Source organism: Acomys russatus, chromosome 8 (genome assembly GCF_903995435.1).
Source record: "Acomys russatus chromosome 8, mAcoRus1.1, whole genome shotgun sequence".
Lineage (NCBI taxonomy): Eukaryota > Metazoa > Chordata > Mammalia > Rodentia > Muridae > Acomys > Acomys russatus.
The window spans coordinates 38,084,384-38,105,831 of record NC_067144.1 but is presented as its reverse complement, the minus strand read 5'-3'; the positions used below and the strand labels follow the sequence as shown (position 1 = coordinate 38,105,831).

The window sequence follows — 21,448 nt, the reverse complement described above, 5'->3', positions numbered from 1 at the left end:
AATTTGAAAATCCTTTCAATGTCTAAAGTCTATATACAATGCTTAATTAAGCAATGTTAGTAAATGTAAGAAGCATAGCGTAAATTCACACAGCAGAAGATATGAATCCGAGGATAATATTCTTAATCAAAAATAAGACAAAAGCCACACGAGACTACTGAGAGAAGAGTCATAACTTGTAACATTAAAATTTTGTGTCCTAATCAGACAGCTATCTGCATGACTCTATGGTGTGTCCAAAGTATACAATAAAGAAACTCATTACATTTTCATCTATAAAATAAGCAGGAAAGCACATGAGTCTTTGTTTATAAATATGTGTTATGGGTATAGATAGGCCAAATTACCATAATGAAAAACAAAAGTGATGTTTAATATATCTGATCACACAATAGTGTTTTAATACTTCAAAAAAATTAAAATATTTTCTTCTACAATAATGTACAACTTACATTAATATGATTAAGTCCTTTTCTCGCTAGCATTTGGCTTACTTCTATCTAAATTGTCACATTTTTATACAAGTACACAACAAATATGACGGTTTGAGTTTCATAAAGAAGCCCAAAGGTTGGAGGCCTGCTTACCTCGGGCTTTAAAATATGTCACGTGATTTGCCACCACCTCTGCAACACTTTCATTGGGGCAAATTTTTACTCCATTTGGGAACAGAATCGATCTCCGCCTCCTAAGCAGCCACCTCCTCCCAGCCTCCGGGGAGTCCAAAAGCTGTCTCCTTCTGGTAGGCAGATAAGAGTCCGTTAACTTCTCGGGCAGGAGGATAGAGATGGCACGCGTGGGTTGTCTCCCTTCTGCAGAAAAGATGGTCTGTTACTACAGAGAACCGAATGGGACCATGACCAGGCTTCCTGGGAAGTGGACATGCAAACAGGCAGCAAGTAGAGAAAAGCTGATTTTGCATAGAAGGACACCAAGGGTCCTAGAAACCTACAAGAAGAACATCCTGACTGGTGGATCAGAGCCCAGGGGGCTCTGCTTAAACTATTGCACAAACCAAGGACAATACATGGAGTAAACACTGAACCCCTACTCTGATCTAGCCAATGGTCAGGACATTCTCCACACTTATGTGGAGAACAGAGACCCACTCTGACATTAACTCTGGTGCCCCATATTTGACCACCTCCTCTGGGTGGGGAGGCCTGGTGGCACTTAAAGAAAGAATAAACAGGCTTCCAAGATGAGACTTGATACCCTATGACCATATAGTGGGGGAGGAGGTCACAGACCTAGGGGAGGGGAATAGGGTGAAAGCGGGAGGGAGGGAGGAATGGGAGGACACAAGTGATGGGATAACAATTGAGTTGTAATCTGAATAAATTAATAAAATATTTTTTTAATTTTTTTAAAAAAGAAAATGTAACAACAGTGCTCAAAACATGCATGCACATAGAAGGAAGAGATAGTCTAGCCTTTTCCCGTTTATTTGTCAATCCTTCAAGATTGTTTTTAGAATCAAATATATGCCGAATTTCAACCCAGGGATGTAAGGTTTGAACCAGGAATTACAACTGAGGAAGGGAAACCCAAATCATGGGCGATATTCCAAAGCCGCTCGATAAAGCACTAGCAAAGATCCATAGTCATAGTCAGACAGCAACCATGCCAAATGTTACTATTTGAAGATTATACCAAAAGTCCCCCAAAATCTGAGAACATCGGCTTTTAATTACCTGAGAGTGACACGAGGTTTCCTCTTGTCATGAAAAATATCAAAATACACAGAGAAATCCTTCCCAAAGAAAGAAACATAATCATCTGGGCCAAAACCAAAGAAACAAGATGATAAAATCCTTAAGTGAGCATGTGGAGTTTTGAAATTTCCACTAACAAACTTTTACCAAAAAAAGGGTTTGCGGTTAAAAGTTTATGTCTGGGAGTGGGCAACCACTCTAAAACCATTGTCAACTAGGATAAATAAAAACTCGTCCCTCCAGAGTAGCACCGACTTCGTTTCTGACTTAGGAGGGACACTATGGAAGCCAGGAGGTAAACTAATTAGGACAGATGGCCAGGGAGAATTCTATTCTAATCTAGCTAAGCTCCTTACCAGCCCTCGCCTCTCTTTAATAAGCAGTTCATTTACAAGCAGTATGCTTCACAAGTGTTTTTCCTCCATGTGCTCAGACTCCACAGGTCAAATGTGGTAGATTTGTAGATTTGCATCTTCTCTGTGTTTCCCTATGACTAGGGTGTAGAAGCCTAAAGTCCTCCTGTTCCCAGATAGAAAATCTTCCCTTTTTAACCACTTATTATGTCTTCCTCCTTGTGTGCAGTGAAAGAATAAAGCAAGCCCATGGCAGAGCTCTGTGAGAATTAACAGATAACTCACTTCATCCACACAAGATGGCTTTAAATAGTACCTGACAAATATTAAGTATGTAATATAAATCATGTTTTATAAAAACAACTGTGCTGTCAAGTTATCTACCAAATGTGAAGCTCATGCCATCTAAGATGGCAGTGACATCCCAGCAAAAGAATTTACCAAGAGAGAAAAAGGCACAAATAGTTTTTTGGAAGCAGTATGGAAAAGCCACAATCAGCTTGATAACAGAGACAAAGTATCTACCAAGAAACATTCAAAGTATTCCATAGTTTAAATGTACCACAGTTTCTTTATCCATTCTTCAACTGAGGGACACTTAGGCTGTTTCCAGGTTCTGGCTATTATGAATAAGGCTGCTATGAACACGGTTGAGCATATGTCCTTGTGTGCCGGAGCATCTTCTGAATGTATTCCATGGAGTAGAATAGCTGGGTCTTGAGGAAGCCCTATTCCCAGTTTTCTGAGATAGCGCCAGATAGATTTCCAAAGTACTTGTACAACTTTGTATTCCCATCAGCAATGAAGGAGTGTTCCCCTTTCTCCACATCCTCGCCAGCATGTGCTGTCACTTGAGTTTTTGATCTTAGCCATTCTGATAGGTGTAAGATGGAATCTCAGAGTCATTTTGATTTGCATTTCTCTGATGACTAAAGACGTTGAGCATTTCTTTAAGTGTTTCTCAGCCATTCGATATTCCTCTGTTGAGAATTCACTATGGAATACTATTCAGCTATTAAAAACAAGGAAATCCCAAAATTTGTGGACAAATGGATGGAACTAGAAATGATCATACTGAGTGAGTTAATCCAGAAGCAGACTCACATGTTATATACTCACTTATAATTAGACACTAGCCCAAGAGGCATGTCCCATGAAAGTCTTCACTTACCAAGAGATTGAGATAGTTGTGAGGACATCCTATTGGGACTCTAGGTGAAATAAGTATGGGAGAATGGGGACATAGAAGGATCCAGAGGGTCCTAGAAACCTACAAGAATAACACCATGATGGGTGGATTTAGGCCCAGGGGTTCTGCTCCAACTACTGCACCAAGGACAGTACATGCAGTAAACATTGAACCTGCTCTCAAATCTAGCCAATGGACAGGACATTCTCCACAGATGAGTGGAGAGTGAGGACTGACTCAGATATGAACTCTGGTGCCCCATATCTGACCACATCCCCCTTGGTGGGGAGGCCTGGTGGCACTCAGAGAAAGAATAAGCGGCTACCAAGATGAGACTTGCTAGCCTATGACCATATAGTGGGGGAGGAGGGCCCCCTCGGTCACAGACATATGGAAGGGGAATAGGGTGAAAGTGGGAGGGAGGGAGGAATGGGAGGATACAAGGGCTGGGATAACAACTGAGATATAATCTAAATAAATTAATTAAAAAAAAAAGAAAAGGAAAAAAAAAAACATTCAAAGGCTCTGTTTTGATGGGTTCCGCAGACAGTGGGGGTAGTGTTTCTATGGTGTGGTGCCCTAGAACAGTTGTGGTCAAGCCCCTTCCAATTAACTCCTTCTGACTAAACAGTTGTTTTTAATGGCTTTGCTCTAAGGCCATCCTGCCCTGAAGTGATAGCAGCATATTCTTGGGATTAAGTGGTTCAACATAGCCTAGAATAGCATTCATCTGTCTGGACGTGAGGAACTCTTTATCTACAAATGGTGTCCTACACCAAATGGAATCAGATAAAATTCTATGCTAGAAAAGTTCATCGACCTAACCAAGTAGAAAGTAACAAAGTTAGCCAAACATCCCTGTGGAAACTAGTAATTACTATAACATGATTTACAAATTTTTTACATGTTACGGTGAAATTTTTTGAAAAGAAAAAATTACTCAAGGTGTACAGCACCTGTTTACTTAGAAGCCTTAACTGTGTCATTGTTTCTATGGCATGAGAAAAGCTTGTCAATTATATCTATAACCATTTGCAGCCCTTCTAAAAGCTATGCATACAGAGTAGTTGGTATCTGTACAATATTAGCAACATTTCAGCAAGTGTGAAAACTTTATCATGAGTCAGAGTGGAAAAAATGAAAAAAAATTTAGTCTTAACTACTTTTTGACAAATGGAAACACAGGAAAAATTGTAATTAATGAACACTGGCAGAAAACTATTCGTTTTGTTGGCCTACACCAAAGAATGAAAAGTCTCTGAGAATTACGCAGTTTGGAAACATTGATGTACTTAGATTGAGAAAATGCAGAATGTTTTCAGTGTTTGATGGCCGTGTAGCCCACAGGTAAATGCATGTATATTTATAGTTAAGAATTATTAAAATTTATACAAATTCCTATGAAGGAACTGAAGAGTGAATTATTCTGTATGATTATCCTTTGAGCATAAGTGTTACAAAAGGCATTTTAGAAGAAAAAAAAAAGCAAAGTGCAGTGTTATCTGGATATGAATATTCACCAAAATACTCTGAGAGATGGGCAAGGGCCCTGAGATTCCACCTCTGGTCGAAGAGCTGTTAGCAGTTGATGGCTGCTGTGAGAGTCACTCTCCTTTGGGGAGGGGGCAACTTGTAGGTTGTCCTTGCCCTAGTGGGTGGCCCCTGCATCCACGCTTATATGAGCAGCACTAATTAAGCCAAGGGGTATTAGTAAACAACAACTCAAAAGGGGGTCATGAAATTGGGTGAGAGGGTAGGGGAGACTGGGGGTATTAAAGGGAGGTAATTGTCGTGACCCTTCCGGCCAGCGGAAAATAAGGACACGACCCGAGCGTTCTTCTCCAGGCGGTTTATTCAGGAATTTTCAGCAAGCTTAGCTTCTTCTGTACCCCAGCGCCCTCTTATATCCTCTGCCTCACCCAATCAGCAGCTCTTACGTTGGTAGCTCCAATTGGTTCCCGACAAGGCAGGATGCATACGTCACTGTGGCCCACAACCCAAATAAGGACTTGTTTCCCAGGAGCAGAATTGCAAGTCATTTTGCCTGGCAGGTTGCCAGGCGCCACCTTAGCAAGGGCGATAGCTTCAGCTTCCCACAGGTAATGGCAGTTAGATATGATAAAAACGTATACAGTATTTGTAAAGAATAAACTAAAAGTATTATTTTTAGAAAAGGAATGTTTGCTTTCAAAAGAGGAAAGAGTTCTCTTTTGCATGTCTAGCAAAATGTTGAATAATAGACTTAGGTCAGATATCACCTATCCAAAAGTGCTTGGGACTAGAAGTGCTGCAGTTACGAATTTCATCAAATATCAGGTTAAAATGAACACATTAGAATGATTAACCTGTTCGGAAACAAAGCCAGCCCCAGGCAATTAGCTATGGCCTGGGGTTTAAAGTGGGATTACCTGGTTCCGCATATACCTTGCTGAAATTACCGTGCTAACTTCACACAGAGGACATCTTCATCCGAGGTCTTCTTGGGGCTTTGATTTCTCTAGTCCCCACAAAGGAAGTAAGTTTTACAGATGAGATCACTTCGGGAAGCCCAGACCACATCAGCTGGAGACTCATATAATACAATATGCAATGGGCAAAGTTTACAAATTCCACAGGAATATGCCCAGTTAAAAGAGCAGAAGTACAGCGGGAGTGAACAATTCTGCTCCACTAAGAAGGAAAGGAGAATGTGAGGATGTGGACAAATAGGCTGGAACAGGATGGAGACGGTTCTGTGACCAAGTTGAGACAGTTTACTTCCTGACTAATATAAATAAAGGTCTTAGAAATCATCATAGATCTGTGTGTGTGTATGTTTATCTGTGATGATTTTTAAGAAGTTTAAAAGTTTCACACTCACTTCCTGATTAAATAGGACTTTAGAACAAAAACAAACAAAACACACAAAACCAACCCTGCCTCAAGAGTCTTAAGTTAAAATTTGTATCGCCTCTACAAATAATTCCTGACCACTAGCAAGCTTTTCACTGTTTATTGCCTCACTAGCATCCTTTCTGAACAAACTTACTATACCCTTAGGCTGACCTTCGCCACACTTCCAAAGAAACTCTATTTTTACCAAATCGTAACAAATTACAAGCCTTGCTCATCTGTCCAGAAATGAGTGTTTGCTTTCAAAAACCTTAGAATTCATTTCTTAATTTATGATTAGTGTGCAAATGTGCATATTGTATATGTGGGTGTGCTGAGCACAACTCACCTATGGAGGCGGAAGGGCAACTTGTAAAATCAGTTATCTCTTTTCACCTTCACATGAGTTCCAGGAACCAAATTCAGATCACCATGTGTCCTGGTTAGTTTTTGTCAAGTTAATACAATCGAGTCACATGGGGAAGGGGGTCTCACTGGGACCATGCCTGTGGGGGAATTGTCGAGATTGTTGATTGATGGGGGAGGGCTTAGCCCACTGTTGTGTGCTGTAGCAGCCCCTGGGATGTGGGTCTAGGTTATATTAAGAAGTTAGATGAACAGTAGGCCCATGTCCCAGCGGGTGGCCCCACATCCATGTTTATATGGGAAGCACTAAGTAGACCAGGGGGCATTAACAAACAACAACAACAAAAATTATTTAAATTATTTTTTTAAAAAAGTATTGGCAAGCCAGGCAGTGGTAGTATACGCCTTTAATCCCAGCACTTGGGAAGCAGAGGCAGGCAGATCTCTCTGAGTTCAAGACCAGTCTGGTCTACAGATTGAGTTTCAGGAGAGTAAGGGCTACATAGAGAAACCTGGCAAGAAAAAAAAAAGTGTTTACTTTCAAAAAGGGAAAGAGTTAATTTATTGTGTGCCTAACAAAATGCTGGCAGAGGAACAGAATCAGTAACAGGATTCTTCCATAGTTTCTGCTTCAAGTTCCTACTCTGATTTCCTTCCATCTGGAAGTGTAAGATGAAACTCTTTCCTCCCCAAGTTGGCTTGGTCATAGTGCTTACCACAGCAATGGAAAGCAAACTGGGACACTAGACTTGCACAGCAAGCGCCCTTACGATGACCACGCAGTTCATTTTCTTGTGCTGTACTACTAGCTAATAGAAGCCTGCAGCTGGGTATCACTTAGTGAAATACCTACGAGCAGGAGAGCCTTATGTTTCAGATCTTAGAATGTTGTGGGGACGGGCCCAAGTATACATATGATATTCACTTGTTTCGTATATACGCCTCATACATATGCTGAGGTAATTTTATACACTACGTTTAATGTTTTGACCGTCACTCATCACATGAGGTCAGGTATGGATTTTTCTATGTGTGGTAACATGTTGGTGCTCAGAACATCCCACACTTAGAAGTTTTTTGGATTATGGATTTGGGAACACTGTTCTTATCTACTTAAGTTGCAGAAGTAAAAATATTTTCCTTTACACAAAAAGGCATGCAAATTAACTGTACACTTCTTAAAATGTGAAGAAAAATTAATTTAAAAATACGTGGTATACGAAAGACACAATACAATTAAAAATACATTTCTAGCAGGACTTCATATTTAAGAAACACTACAATTCAATGAATTGAAAACATGTTTAATACAAAATGTTGACGTCCTCAAATCATTATTCCTATATGAATTGAGGAAGACAAATTTTAAACAGTCTCCAAAACATGAAGGACAGCGGAATCTTGGAAAACACACAAACAAAAAGTTCAGAAATTACAAGATGTCTTACATACCTGCTTTCAAAAATTAGATGTACAAAACAATTAAGAGCCACTTTAAAATTTTTCTCCCCAAAATACACACATTAGGAATGAAATACACAATTAATAAGCACGTTTATGTAAGATCTCTATGTATCTTGAACAATGCAAGGAGACAAGATTTACAGACGCTGTGGGCACGGAGAAGGCTCGCCGACAGCCCCAAGTCACTTGGTTTTGAAATAAAACCTTCAGGTGTCTTAGTTTTATCTTAAATGGCCTTTGCTTCAAGTGCTTTACACACAGTTCTAATTGTGAATCCAAGAAATGCTTCAAATAATTTTCTAAAACCCATTATCTGAGAAAACAGTATGATCATGTCTCACTCAAAATAGTTCTGGTAGCAGAAGATTCTAAAATGTTTGCTACCTAACACTCCCATCATCACAGAAACTCAGCAGAATTGTTACCTGAACATTTGATAAAATATTAAGTACTGTATTATGAGATCATACATCTTTAAAAACTATAACTTAAAAATATAAAAGCAATGAGAAACCTGGCTTTGCAAGTGAATAGTGGGTAAACCAAACTATAAAATTACATATTTGGTTCTAAATAATAAATAGAAGTTTAAAGGGTTCTCTTTATTAAAATTATGAGGACAGCAGTATTGTCTTTTATAGAAACTGTACACGCACATTCTGGGGCAATGTAGGAATGAATATTTATATAGCTATACCTCAATAAAGCTTAGCTACATAATTTTTAAAACTAATTTGGTATTCAAATTTGTTCCACGTTATCTGAACAAATGAACTCATTTCTTAGATCCCTAGATATGACACTGAAAGAAGTGAAGGAGGGAATTACAGCAGAATAATTGCATTTAACAATTAAGAATAATAAGCTGAAAAAAAAGGATAATAAGCTGCACTTGGAAAGGGTAAATTTTTAACTAATGATATTTTTTCACACTATACAGAAGAGATGCCGTGAATGGCATTTTCTTAAGCCTTGATTCTAAGTTATTTTTTTAAAAAAATACACAGTATTCATACTGCATGCTTGAGCTGCAAAGAATAGAATTACAATATGATGTGACTTGTCAACAAATCTGACAAGCACTGGGGCTGGCACCAGGGAGAACCTACCTCCCATCAACACCCAGTTATGTGGAAGTACAGATCACATAGTTTTATTACTTATGAAAACATTCCCACATTACATATGCTATTGCATAATCCAAGCATATTTAGTCATAAAAATATCATTTATAAGTGCTTCTACTTCACCTTCAACTGTAAGAGGCCAATGTCTCAAACACGATCGTATATACATGTGAACGACTTATGAACTACTGCAAGTTCCTTTCTTCTCTGTAAGCTGACACAAATGCTGGTAAGCGGCTTTGCAGTAAGCTTAGAGAGCACGCACCATGTGTGCACAGATTAACTAGCTACTGCTGCCCTTCTGCTGTTGTAAATGAAGCTTCAAAATGAGCTCTCGAATATCTTCCCGCTTGGTCTTTATCACATGGCGAGGAAACCATTTCTCCAAGTGAATTGGCAGCTCAAAGTTAACGATGGGATCCTAGTAAGAGAAAAGAAAGGCTGCCATTAGTGTGACTCCATGGTTTCAATCTTACAGGAAATGGAAAAAACCAGACCTTTCATAAACCAACAGCTTGTGGCCCACCATACCACACCACTAACCTAAAGCACACAGCAAGTTTTCAGTTTCTCAATAGGGTAATCATGGCCACAATCTATTTTAGCATTTTCATAAAACTGCTAACTTTTAAACATCAGAATGCAATAGTCTACTCCGTTACAAAGTGTGTTGGAGTGTTGTAATTGCTAAAGAGAGATTCTTCAGAACTCAGAATTCAGATGACCTTGAACATGTGTTAGCACTGTTAAACTATCTAATGATAAAGAATTCCAGAGTTCCAAACATGAAAAATCTCACTAGAAGTTGTCTTTTACGGTAAGAAGCCGCCTCCAGTACATCTATGTTTCCATAATGTTAACTTAAGGCAAAGTTGAGTTGCAACTATGAAGTTATTTCTCCTTGTGCGTAACTATTTAGTTGCTGCAGAAGGCTACCTTAGATTGTGTTAATTCAAAGAAATTACCAGAAAGTTGACATAAGCACTTGCATCTTAAAAAAGAAAGGGCGAAAGGATGGGTAAGTGTGCGACTTCAAAATGGCCTCACTACTGTTCACTACTGTGACCCTGCGAGCCAGGTCTACATTTGGGAAACTCATTGGTTCCTCAAGCCTGTTTCTGGCCTGTCTACAAGACATGGGGTTAGAATTCTGGCTTTCTTCTCCCAGGAATTTTTTTTCTTTCTCCCAGGAATTTTACAGGGTAATCCTGTATGTAAAATTTATTCTACTGGTGGAGGCTACCTAAAATTGGAATAATGTAACAAAGACAGAATATGTCACTAGCAAAGCCCACTGGATATTGTAAACCTTAAGTCAAAATCTACTTGGAAACAATACTAGAGGAACACAACTGTCATCATATAATGAAGTTCCATGTGGAATAAAAAGGGGTACCAAGCACAACGTAACAATTATGTGATGGCTTCTCGAATGTGTGACATCTTTTACTATGCAGTAATCATTCCTTCCAATATTAGAGTTCTAACTGAAGACAAGAATTCTCAATATAGACTTCTGGTTAAAAACAAACAAACAAACAAACAAAAAAAGGCTACAGAGATGGCTAAGTGGATAAGAGCACTGTCTGTTCTTCCAGAGGTCCTGAGTTCAAGTCCAAGCAACCACATAGTGGCTCACAACCATCTATAATATGATCTGATGCCCTCTTCTGGCATGTAGGTATATACGCAGATAGAGCAGCATATACATAAAACAAATAAATAAAATATTAAACAAAACAAAACAAAAAATCCAACAAAAAACTATCTTCATAAGTGATACTGCTAGTGACAGAACTAAACAAGCTGGTGTGTGAAAAGGTTGTGATTTCACTGCCATTTAAAGATTTGTCTTTATTGTTGTAAACTCCAATAAAATGCCTATGAATTAGAAAACAGGCATGCTTCTAATTGTGTTTCCTCAGCTATGGTGCTCTAAGCTCCTGAAGTAAATGGGTCTTTTTACAGTTAGAAATTTTTTCAGTATTTTATCTGCTCCACTCACTCCTTCACTAAGCTTCTGGAACTCCAATTATATGAGACCTCTGTCCTATCAGACGTGCCTCTTCTTTTCTGTCTCCTTCAAGTTCTCTAATTCCGGCTTCTACTGTTTCTAATGTGCTACCAAGTATGTCCAACCTCCAGGATAGCGATGACTGTACCACAATACACAGGACAGTTCATGTTGCAAAGGCTGGGCAGCCCCACAACTTACCTCATGATGATTTTATCCTTTTACATGAAAGTTTCTCTATGTTTTCTCATCACTTTGCCTCAGCTGCCTAATCACACAGGCAATACATACATATATCACCACATTAAGAACCCCAAGTAAGTTCTTAATGAATTGCTGTATGCTTTCAACTCTAGAATGTTCATTTGCTTTTTTTCTGCATTTCATGTCTTCGCCCGTTTTGTCCATCAGTGGCTTTACTGGACTTATCACACTTCCCAGGTTCTATCTAGGTCACTTGTAGTCTCTATTTCTTTTCTACCTGTCTTTGCCTACTCACATTTTCCTGCCAGGAGTGTGTAACTGCACATTGGCAAGTGTGAATAAAAGACTCTGTACCAGCACATACCTGGAAGAAGCTTTCCACATACTGCAATAAATAGACTCCACAGTCGCTGCTGTTGTCCTGCTTAGGGACTTTAGGACATAGATCGACCATGTTTGCTTTACTGAACTCACGGTGCGTTTTTCGCTTAACTTCCCACTCTACCTCTAAATACCTGAAATGATCAATATGGAAAGTGACTTGAGTAGAAATTCTGAGCAATCTACAACACTTTCTACAGAAGAAGAAAACACCTCCTTTGCAAAATCTGTTGCCTCAAATTAAATTTCCAAAGACAGAATTTCAAAATGTAGATGTAACCTGTGAGCCTTCTCAATGCCACTGTGAAGAAAGTGATGGGATTCTTCACATAGAAGCTCGAGTTTTCAACAGCCTAATGTTCACAATCCAGATAACATAAAGACATTTATATTATGAAATATGCTAACATGTGGCTTTTTAAATTAATGGATTTTTTCCAGCACCAATATATTAATACAAAATTCCTCTCCAGTGCCAACTGCTAAAGGCACTTCCTATCAAAGATTCTTGCAGCGACACCTCATGACCTGGATTAGATCTCCAGGATCCACACAGTGCAGAGACAACCAGCTCTCTCAAGCTGCCTTCTGACTTCCACACCTAGGCCCAGGCACAAGCATGCCAATACCACACATACAAACACATACTGATTTTTAAACTTTTGTAAGAAAATCTCTCTCTCTCACTCGCTCTCCCTCACCCCACTCCCACTAATAGAAATTCACAAGTTTCTACTTTCTTTCTAGATTTTATCTTTGATAATCACTAATATCTGCAATGTTGCTGCATAAAATTATGGTTTTGCTCAATTATAAATAAAAATTTTGAGTTTACCTTTAACATCTAAACCTTTCGGTATTAACACATAACAAAGGACGTTCCTGGCAAACAGATTTCCAAGTTCATTTAAGTACATGTTACATATATAATTATTATGCTGGGCAGTTATGGTACTCACCTTTAATCCCAGTCCCCGGGAAGCAGAGGCAGGAGAATCTCTGTGAGTTCTGGGCCAGCTTGATCTACAAGAGTGAGTTCCACAACAGCCAGGGCTACACAGAAAATCCCTGTCTTGAAAAACCATATATATTTTATATATATCCATGGTTGTATATATTTATTATTATGGTGTTATCAATCTCTTTTTTCATAGTAACCGGGATCTCACTATTAGAGTCCAGTGTCCTTCAAAGCTGACCTTGAATTAACAGTCTTCTTGCCTGTCAAGCTGCAACGCTGCCTGAGTGTTGGACCACAGTCCTGTTACGCACCCACCACATCTCCAGCACTGTTTTTAGCAATTCTTAAGGCGGTTTCAAAAAGTGCTGAGACTTTAGATAACAGACTAAACATAAAAACTGTAATACTTACTCCCGTAAGTTCTGAACTGTGTTTTGGATAGAAGCAGCTTTCAAGGAATCTAGTATGAGAATACACGGCCTTTAAAACACAAAGGAGGAAATCAAGATATAGAGACCCATAAAGATGAATGCCAAAGTACAAACAAAGAAAACACCCAGGGCTGTGAGATGCATCAGCTGGCAACTGCCTCAACGTCTCATGACCTGACTTCAATGCTGGGTAGGAAGAGGGAACCAACTCCCAAAAGCTGTCCTCAAGCCTTCACATGTATGCTGTGTCACGGCATATGCAAATCCCAACACACACATTTATTTAAATACATAAACAAGCAAACAAATAAGTGTTGGGGGCTGGAGGGGTGGCTCTTTGATTCAGAGCACTTGTTCTTGCAGAAAATACGAGTGTGGCTCCCAGAATCCACACAGCATTTCACCAGTGTCTATAACTCCAGTTCCAGGGGATCCAAAACCCTCTTCTGACCTCTGCAGTGAGGCTAGGCACACATGTGGTGCACATACACATGCTGACCTCTGCAGTGAGGCCAGGCACTCATGTGCACATATACACATGCTGACCTCTGCAGTGAGGCTAGGCACACATGTGGTGCACATACACATGCTGACCTCTGCAGTGAGGCCAGGCACACATGTGCACATATACACATGCTGACCTCTGCAGTGAGGCTAGGCACACATGTGGTGCACATATACACATGCTGACCTATGCAGTGAGGCCAGGCACACATGTGGTGCACATATACACATGCTGACCTATGCAGTGAGGCCAGGCACTCATGTGGTGCACATATACACATGCTGACCTCTGCAGTGAGGCCAGGCACACATGTGGTGCACATATACACATGGTGACCTCTGCAGTGAGGCCAGGCACACATGTGGTGCACATATACACATGCTGACCTCTGCAGTGAGGCCAGGCACACATGTGGTGCACATACACATGCTGACCTCTGCAGTGAGGCCAGGCACACATGTGGTGCACATATACACATGCAGACAAAACACTCATACACATAAAATAAGTTAATTAATTTTCAAACTTTTGTACTATTATTATAACATGTACTTACCGTTTACACATTTTCTTTGGTGCTGGCATATTCATCTCAGTACTCTGAAATAACATGAATTTTTGTCTTTGCAATTTAAGCTAGTTTAAATACATTAATGGCCACTTATTCCTTAAAGTGTTTCAAATACTGAAATTAAATTTTCCAGATAGAGTTATTGCCTCAACAGTTCGCTTCAAAATAAGTCAGGTTACGCCTGTTTCCCAAAGCTCACTGACAGCGTGCTCTCACTCCAGCCTCGGGCACATGCTCTAACCTGGCCTACGCAAGAACATACAATTTTATTTTTATTCATTTATTATCTTAAAGTCAAATAACATAACTTATGTCTACACACATTCTGTAACGCCGCTAAGGCTGTAGAGACACAATTACTGTATTTGAGGCACAAGAAACCAAGTTTTAATCTGCACTTGGTATGAGCCAAAGGCTGAGAAGCAATCACAGGCTGTTTCTCTGTGATGAGGGAAGCCACATTAGCGACGGTGGGCTGCACTGACACTGGTCTTGCTCACACGCTCCTGAATGAGCAGATCAAACTGACTTCTTAAAAGGACATGTTAGTACCATTATTTTTCTAGAGAACACAACGAATCTCTAAGAGAGGAACTTGACACAAACAAACTAGTTAGAATGGAACGTCATGTTCTTTCCCAAAAATCACTGAAATAATCAAAAAGGACCACTAACGCCCATTTCAACCCACTTAGGTCAGCCCCATGTTGCAGTTAACTTTGCAGTTTTAATGGGTTTTCCTTCCTCCAGACCTGGACCGAGCACACTTACTTGGGAATCCTCCGCACCTGCAGACACTGCTGAAGCGGGACGCACTTCATTATCTAGTTAACAAATAAAGCTGCCATGAGTCTTTATTGTGTGGCACACAGATAACTTACGTAATCTAAACTTTAAGATGCATCCACACTACTAATTAAAGAAAAAATATTTTATAGTTAGTGTTACGAGAAAATTTAATCAATAGATAAAACTGGTAAGTTGTCTGTTATCACACAGTATAGAAATCTTGGAGCCAAAACCTGAAATACAAACTGGATGGGCCCATTTACTCCCAAAAGACTATTTACAAATACAGCAAACTAATACAAATGTGCACTTTAATGTGGAGGCCAATTAACTTGTCATGTACTAGCTCTTTAAACTTTTGAAGCACAAAGGGATTAAAAAAAAAGATGGAAAATAAATAAGTCCACAGTTTTCTCCCTCCCTGCTCCAGATTTTAGATAGTTTTAGTAACAAAAGCTACTATCAATTTTGCTTGCTATTTAAATTACAGCTACAAAGCCGGGTGTGATGGCGCACACCTGTAATCCCAGCACTTAGGAGGCAGAGGTAGGCAGATTCATGTGAGTTCCTGGCCAGCCTGGTCTACAAAGCAAGTCCAGGACAGCCAAGGCTACACAGAGAAACCCTGTCTTGAAAAACTTAAAAAAAAAAATTTACAGCTACAAAAAACCTGATTTTTAAAAATTATTTCTTCAAGAAAAAAAGACTATTTGCTTACTTAAGATTTAATGTCACAAGAAAATCATAGAAGAAATACGAGCTCCTCATTGCCTCTAAATAGCTCATATATAAAAAGTGTATGAAATTAGAGAGTTTAAGCTATGCCTGTAGAGTCATGCCATGAATTCAGAGTCATGTTAATAAAACTATTCTCTTAAAACGCTGTAATAAAAATTAGCATCAATGGTATATATGACTTTAGAATTGCATTTTGTATAGTGCTGGGTATCATGAGAACTTCAAACATTTTTAGTCTAATAAGTTTATTAATAAGGAGACAGACTTTTAACTTCATTTTTTCTCCTTTATCTGCTTATCACTATGATTACTATTAGAAACACTATATAAACAATGTCTGTCACCTATAGTTTTGTTGTCATGTTGAGACTGCTGGTCCTGGAACTGTTGGGACACAGTCTGTGGGAAATCTTCATACACAGCTTCTTCTAGCCATGGAAAGCAAATGACTGCAAGATACCAGTGAGACCTGTTGAAAAGAACTGTCATCTTAATAACAGGCCACATCTAAACAATGTACAAGAACCTTCTAGCGCTGCCTGTGACAGGGGCTATGATAAACTTCTTACTAATCGTGAAGACATCCAGTATAGCATGTCCTGTAAGATGGGCACACACTCTACACTAACAGCCACAACTACCAAGGCCGGAAATAAAGCTTCAAACCTTATCTACCTTCACACGCTCAGTACTTTCTTTTCAGCATCCCTACTAACAAAAGACCCATAACATTACCCTTCTGTATTAGAATTTAACTCTCTTCTAATTTTTTAGTTAATAAAATATTTCTTAAAGAAAAAAAATCTATTGTTTTGGTTATTACAACATGGGAGAAATTTGCTATTTTTTTTCTACTAAAAATTTGAGTGAATTCTGCATTTATGCACCTTTTTATCAACTATACCTCAAATATCTTTTTCTTAACTCTTAACTGGTTTTTAAATAGTCAAAAATACTTACGATTCATTTACAGGTACAAAGATGTAGTCTTTATTAAAGATGTTTATGTGCCGAGTCCATGTTCTAACTCTTTTGTGTCTTCTCTGAGCCATTCTAGGAATATGAAAGACATAGAGCTACTTTTAAAATTCTAATTTAAAGCACAGAACGGAAAGCATAAAAAGTCTTACATTTCAGTTATGGAATTAAAAGCCACTTTTTACACTTAAGATGATATTATTAAATCACCGACTTCAAAGTGTGTAATTTAACATACCAGAAATATATTTGATTGTTCTTACATCTGATTATCATAAGCAGAAATGGAATATACAGAGTAAAGGCAGCACATTGCTAAATGCTTTTTAGATTCCAAAGTGGCTCAGTAACTGAGCATAAACATATTCAAACCTCATTGTCTCTACTTTGCTCCAACTTAGGGATAATGTAAAGTACCATCAAACCTTGACAGCATTATCCAACTAATCTGAGGTAAGTGGTAAAACCTAGTGGAGAGGAAGAAATAATAGTATTTTTTCTTTACTTTTAAAACATAAACTTAAAAAAAAAACATAAACTTTGTAGAAATTTATAATTTCTCTAAAAACAAATAATAAAAATAATTTGAATTGTTAAAAAAAATTATAATTTAAAGGCAAAAGGAAAAACACCAAAAATAAATAAAAGCATGTGGCAGTACTGTATTTTACACAGTTAAGAACTGAGGAAATCAACATAAAACTAGAGATACTAAATCAGTTAGAAGAAAAAGTGGGAAAGAGCCTGGAACACATTGGCACAGGAGACAACTTCCTGAACAGAACACCAACAACCCAGGCCTTAAGGCCAACAATTAATAAATGGGACCTCATGAGGCTGAGAAGCTTCTGTAAGGCAGGAGACACTGTCAACAGAACAAAGCGACTGCCTACAGACTGGGAAAAGATCTTCACCAACCCTATATCTGACAAAGGGCTAATATCCAAAATATATAAAGAACTCATGAAATTAAACACCACCAAACCAAATAACCCAATTAAGAAATGGGGCTCAGAATTAAACAGAGAATTCTCAACAGAGGAATATCGAATGGCTGAGAAACACTTAAAGAAATGCTCAATGTCCTTAGACATCAGAGAAATGCAAATCAAAACAACTCTGAGATTCCATCTCACACCCCTCAGAATGACTAAGACCAAAAACAAAGTGAGGATGTGGAGAAAGGGGAACACTCCTTCATTGATGGTGGGAATGCAAATTAGTACAACCACTTACCAGGAAATTGGGATAGATGTGAGTGCATACTATTGGGACTCTAGGTGAGAGAAGTATGGGGAAATAGGGAAATAGAAGGATTCAGAATGTTCTAGAAACCTTTAAGAAGAACATTATGATGGGCAGATCTGGGCCCAGGGGTTCTGCTCAAACTATGGCACCAACCAAGGACAATATGCGCAGTAAACATTGAACTCCTACAAAGATCTAGCCAATGGACAGGGCATTCTCCACAGTTGAGTGAAGAGCAAGGACTAACTTTCACATGAACTCTAGTGCCCCATATTTGACCACATCCCCTTGATGGAGAGGCCTGGTGGCACTCAGAGGAAGGATAATAGGCTATCAATAAGAGACTTGATACCCTACGATCATATAGAGGGGGAGGAGGTCCCTCTCAGTCACAGACATAGGGGAGGGGAATAGGGTGACAGCGGAACGTAGAGAGGGGCAGGAGGAAACAAGGGATGGGATAACAATTGAGATGTAATATGAATAAATTAATTTAAAAAGTAAAAATAAATAAATAACAAAGTGTTGGCAAAAAGGGGGAAATTTGGGGTTTTTGTTCATTAATAGTAGAAATATAAACTAGTGAATGGTGCTTCTGTTATACTATATAGTTTTATAATCTGTGGTTCAGTTCTGGTTCTTGATGTAAGGAATTAGAATCAAAATATCAAAAGACATTTTAATTTCTTGAATGGGTCAGCAATATTCACAATGGCCTGTAGGCCCAAGGCACAGGATTTCCATTATGGGAAGAAGTGGTCAGTGAATGTGGAATGTACACAGTGTAGAGCATCTTTATTCAGCCATAGACAAGGAATGGTTTCCTATCCATGCTTCATGATTGTCATGTGAGACTTTAAAATAAACTACAAATAAGCTATCCATGCAAGAAAAATCTTTCATGATTTCAATTAAGTGACCTACCTACAATTGCTCAGTTCATGGAATGAAGTCGAATCTGTTACTCAGTCCAAGGAACAGAGCATTGGAAAGATTTTGATTAACGGATGCAGTTTCAATTGTACTAGATGAAAAAATTCCTACATATTTATGTTCTGATAGTAACTAAAAAAGACTGTATTGTGTGGTTAATTTTGTAGGATAGTTTATGATATATGTTTTATATCACAAGAATAGAAAATACAATCAAATTATGAAATGCATTGAGATTTATCATGACTTAAAAACTTTTATTTATTTATTTATTGCTTTTAATTTAGTGTAAACCAAGGACTGTCCATTAGAATCAGCTACGGATCTTTTATTCATACTATACAGATGTGTTGGATATTTACGAAGGTGTAGGACCTGGCAAATTTTTAAGAGGTAAGTGTAAACAAACATGTAGCTGTTCCTAACAATGAAATAAATGGGAAGCTTTGAAGGTGGCAATGCTCTTCTTTGACTTTGTGAGCAGAGTACCAACTTGACATTTAAGTTAATAAAAGAAAGATGGTCTTCACTATCAAAAATAGGAGATGAGTGCTGTATTCTGTCTTATTACATAAAACTAGAGTTTTTAAAAGTCATGTGAAATTAATGTATCTGTACATGTGTTATGCATTGTTTAAATGTTGGCCCCATTTACTAAAATCCAAATGAGTTAAAAGAAAGAAAGAAAGAAAGGAAGGAAGGAAGGAAGGAAGGAAACAATATGGCCATGGCGTTCTCAATGTGAAATGCAGGTGCTGGAAGACACTTCAGAAGAAATTATGAAAGGGCTGAACATATCTGAAAACTGAGACGAGGTAGGTTGTCTACAGCATGCTAAGATGAACAAATGTCATGAAATGTATTTAGGAAAATAAAAAAGGCCAAACCTTGCATAGTAATGAGTTGAATGCCATTGAGTCTGCAGTTTGCATTAACACTAGTAATTTGGACCTTTTTTTATGAATTGATACTAAAGGGTTCTTCCTTGTTGCATTGCTTCTAGATTATGTCTTTCAACACTAGTTTGAAGGGATTCTTTTATGAATACTAATTATTAAGATGCATATATACACAAATATATCAAACTAAGCATCAACAGGAGACATGCATGACTGTGTGTGCCTGTGTGCATAATGTGTTATCTCACCTTTTCTGCACTATAATATACCATTCATGCAACTTTTTTTGTTTTTGTTTTTTTGGTTTTGTTTTGGTTTGTTTGTTTGTTTGTTTGTTTTGAGACATGGTTTCTCTGCGTAGTCTTGGCTGTCCTGGATTCGCTTTGTAGACCAGGTTGGCCTCGAACTTACAGCAATCCACCTGCCTCTGCCTTCTGAGTACTAGATTAAAAGTATGCACCACCACACCTGGCTGTGTTTTTTATTATTCTTATGAATAATCAGAAACATATAAGCTAATTTTCTCAAACCTAGTGATAAACAGAATCTCCCTAGTTTTACTTCTTCACACTGAAGTACAACAATTTACCATTTCTACATTGTGGGATTACTTGCAAGATCCTAATTATTAATTTTTGTGTACACTATAGGCAGGGCATAAGAAATTATAAATAACAAATTAATCAATATATTTCCTTCTGTATGCCTTCTCCTAAGCCTGATTATCAGAAACTGTTCAAAATTAGATTTTTCACTTTAATTCTGACAGGTCTTGTCCATCAATACAGGAACTAAACCAATAAAGCCACTTAAAGTTGGCTATAATCCCAGTTTGTCTAAGGCAGCTTCAGTATATATTAGTTAACCAGTGTATCCTATTAAAATAACCTCCTGTTATTCTCACAAATGCCCCATTTATACCACACATTATATGCTACAACACAACACCAGAAAAAACTGAACTTTGGAGCTTGAAAACAACGTTCAACTACGTATAACTAACCTAATTTCTTTTAGTGTCCATTAATAAAGATAATTATTATAAATAAATCATCTATTTTACATTATAAATTATCATTTATCTTACAAAAATGATAGGTTAAATAATTCTGTTCACCATTTGACTTCAAAGCAGACAATCAATGACTATGCTCTATATTCCTATCCTTTTTCAGAATATAATAACAAATTTTAAAAGCACATTAATTTAACCATCATAATTATTATGCCTAGTGTTTACTTTTTAAATTTTTATTACACTCATTTATCTATGTGTGTGTGAGCAAGTACGTATGTGGTGCACATGCAATGGCATGCATGTGACCGTCAGAGGACAACCTGTAGGATTTGTCCTTTTATTATCAGGCCTGACAGCAAGCACCAAGCACCAAGCTCAGCATCACCATTTTTAAAGCATTAAAAATAAGGATCTAAACCCAGGCCTACTACTCCCTACATATTTATTCGTTTCTAAATATTCAATCCTTAATTACTTCTTTTGTTGTTGTTGTTATCTAAAGAATTGGAATAGTGGCTGAAGAGATGGCTTAGTGGTTAAGAGCACTGGCTGCCTGTCCAGAGGACCAGGTTCCTAATCCCCGCCCCCATATGCTGGCTCACAGTTGACTGTAACTCCAGGTCCAGGGGATCTGATGGCCTCTTCTGATCTCCATGGGCACCTGACATACATGTAGACAGAGAACTGGAATAT

The 21,448-nt window shown here is 38.2% G+C and overlaps 2 protein-coding genes across 2 annotated transcripts in view; both read right to left on the bottom strand.

Moving 5' to 3' along the window:
* Positions 1–1,995, bottom strand: part of Impg2 (interphotoreceptor matrix proteoglycan 2) — a 62,684-nt gene extending 60,689 nt beyond the window's left edge. The window contains exons 1-2 of the mRNA XM_051150448.1: positions 1,695–1,995; positions 588–812 (exon numbers count right to left, since the gene is read on the bottom strand). Coding sequence (XP_051006405.1) covers positions 588–812; positions 1,695–1,779 — 310 coding nt within the window. The 5' untranslated portion in view covers positions 1,780–1,995. The remainder of the gene's footprint in view (positions 1–587; positions 813–1,694) is intronic.
* Positions 1,996–9,192: 7,197 nt separating this feature from the next.
* The window catches only part of Senp7 (SUMO specific peptidase 7), a 112,721-nt gene continuing 100,465 nt past the window's right edge, over positions 9,193–21,448 (bottom strand). Inside the window, exons 18-24 of the mRNA XM_051150058.1 lie at positions 16,640–16,732; positions 16,024–16,148; positions 14,924–14,976; positions 14,138–14,181; positions 13,057–13,125; positions 11,668–11,818; positions 9,193–9,506 (exon numbers count right to left, since the gene is read on the bottom strand). Coding sequence (XP_051006015.1) covers positions 9,369–9,506; positions 11,668–11,818; positions 13,057–13,125; positions 14,138–14,181; positions 14,924–14,976; positions 16,024–16,148; positions 16,640–16,732 — 673 coding nt within the window. The 3' untranslated portion in view covers positions 9,193–9,368. The remainder of the gene's footprint in view (positions 9,507–11,667; positions 11,819–13,056; positions 13,126–14,137; positions 14,182–14,923; positions 14,977–16,023; positions 16,149–16,639; positions 16,733–21,448) is intronic.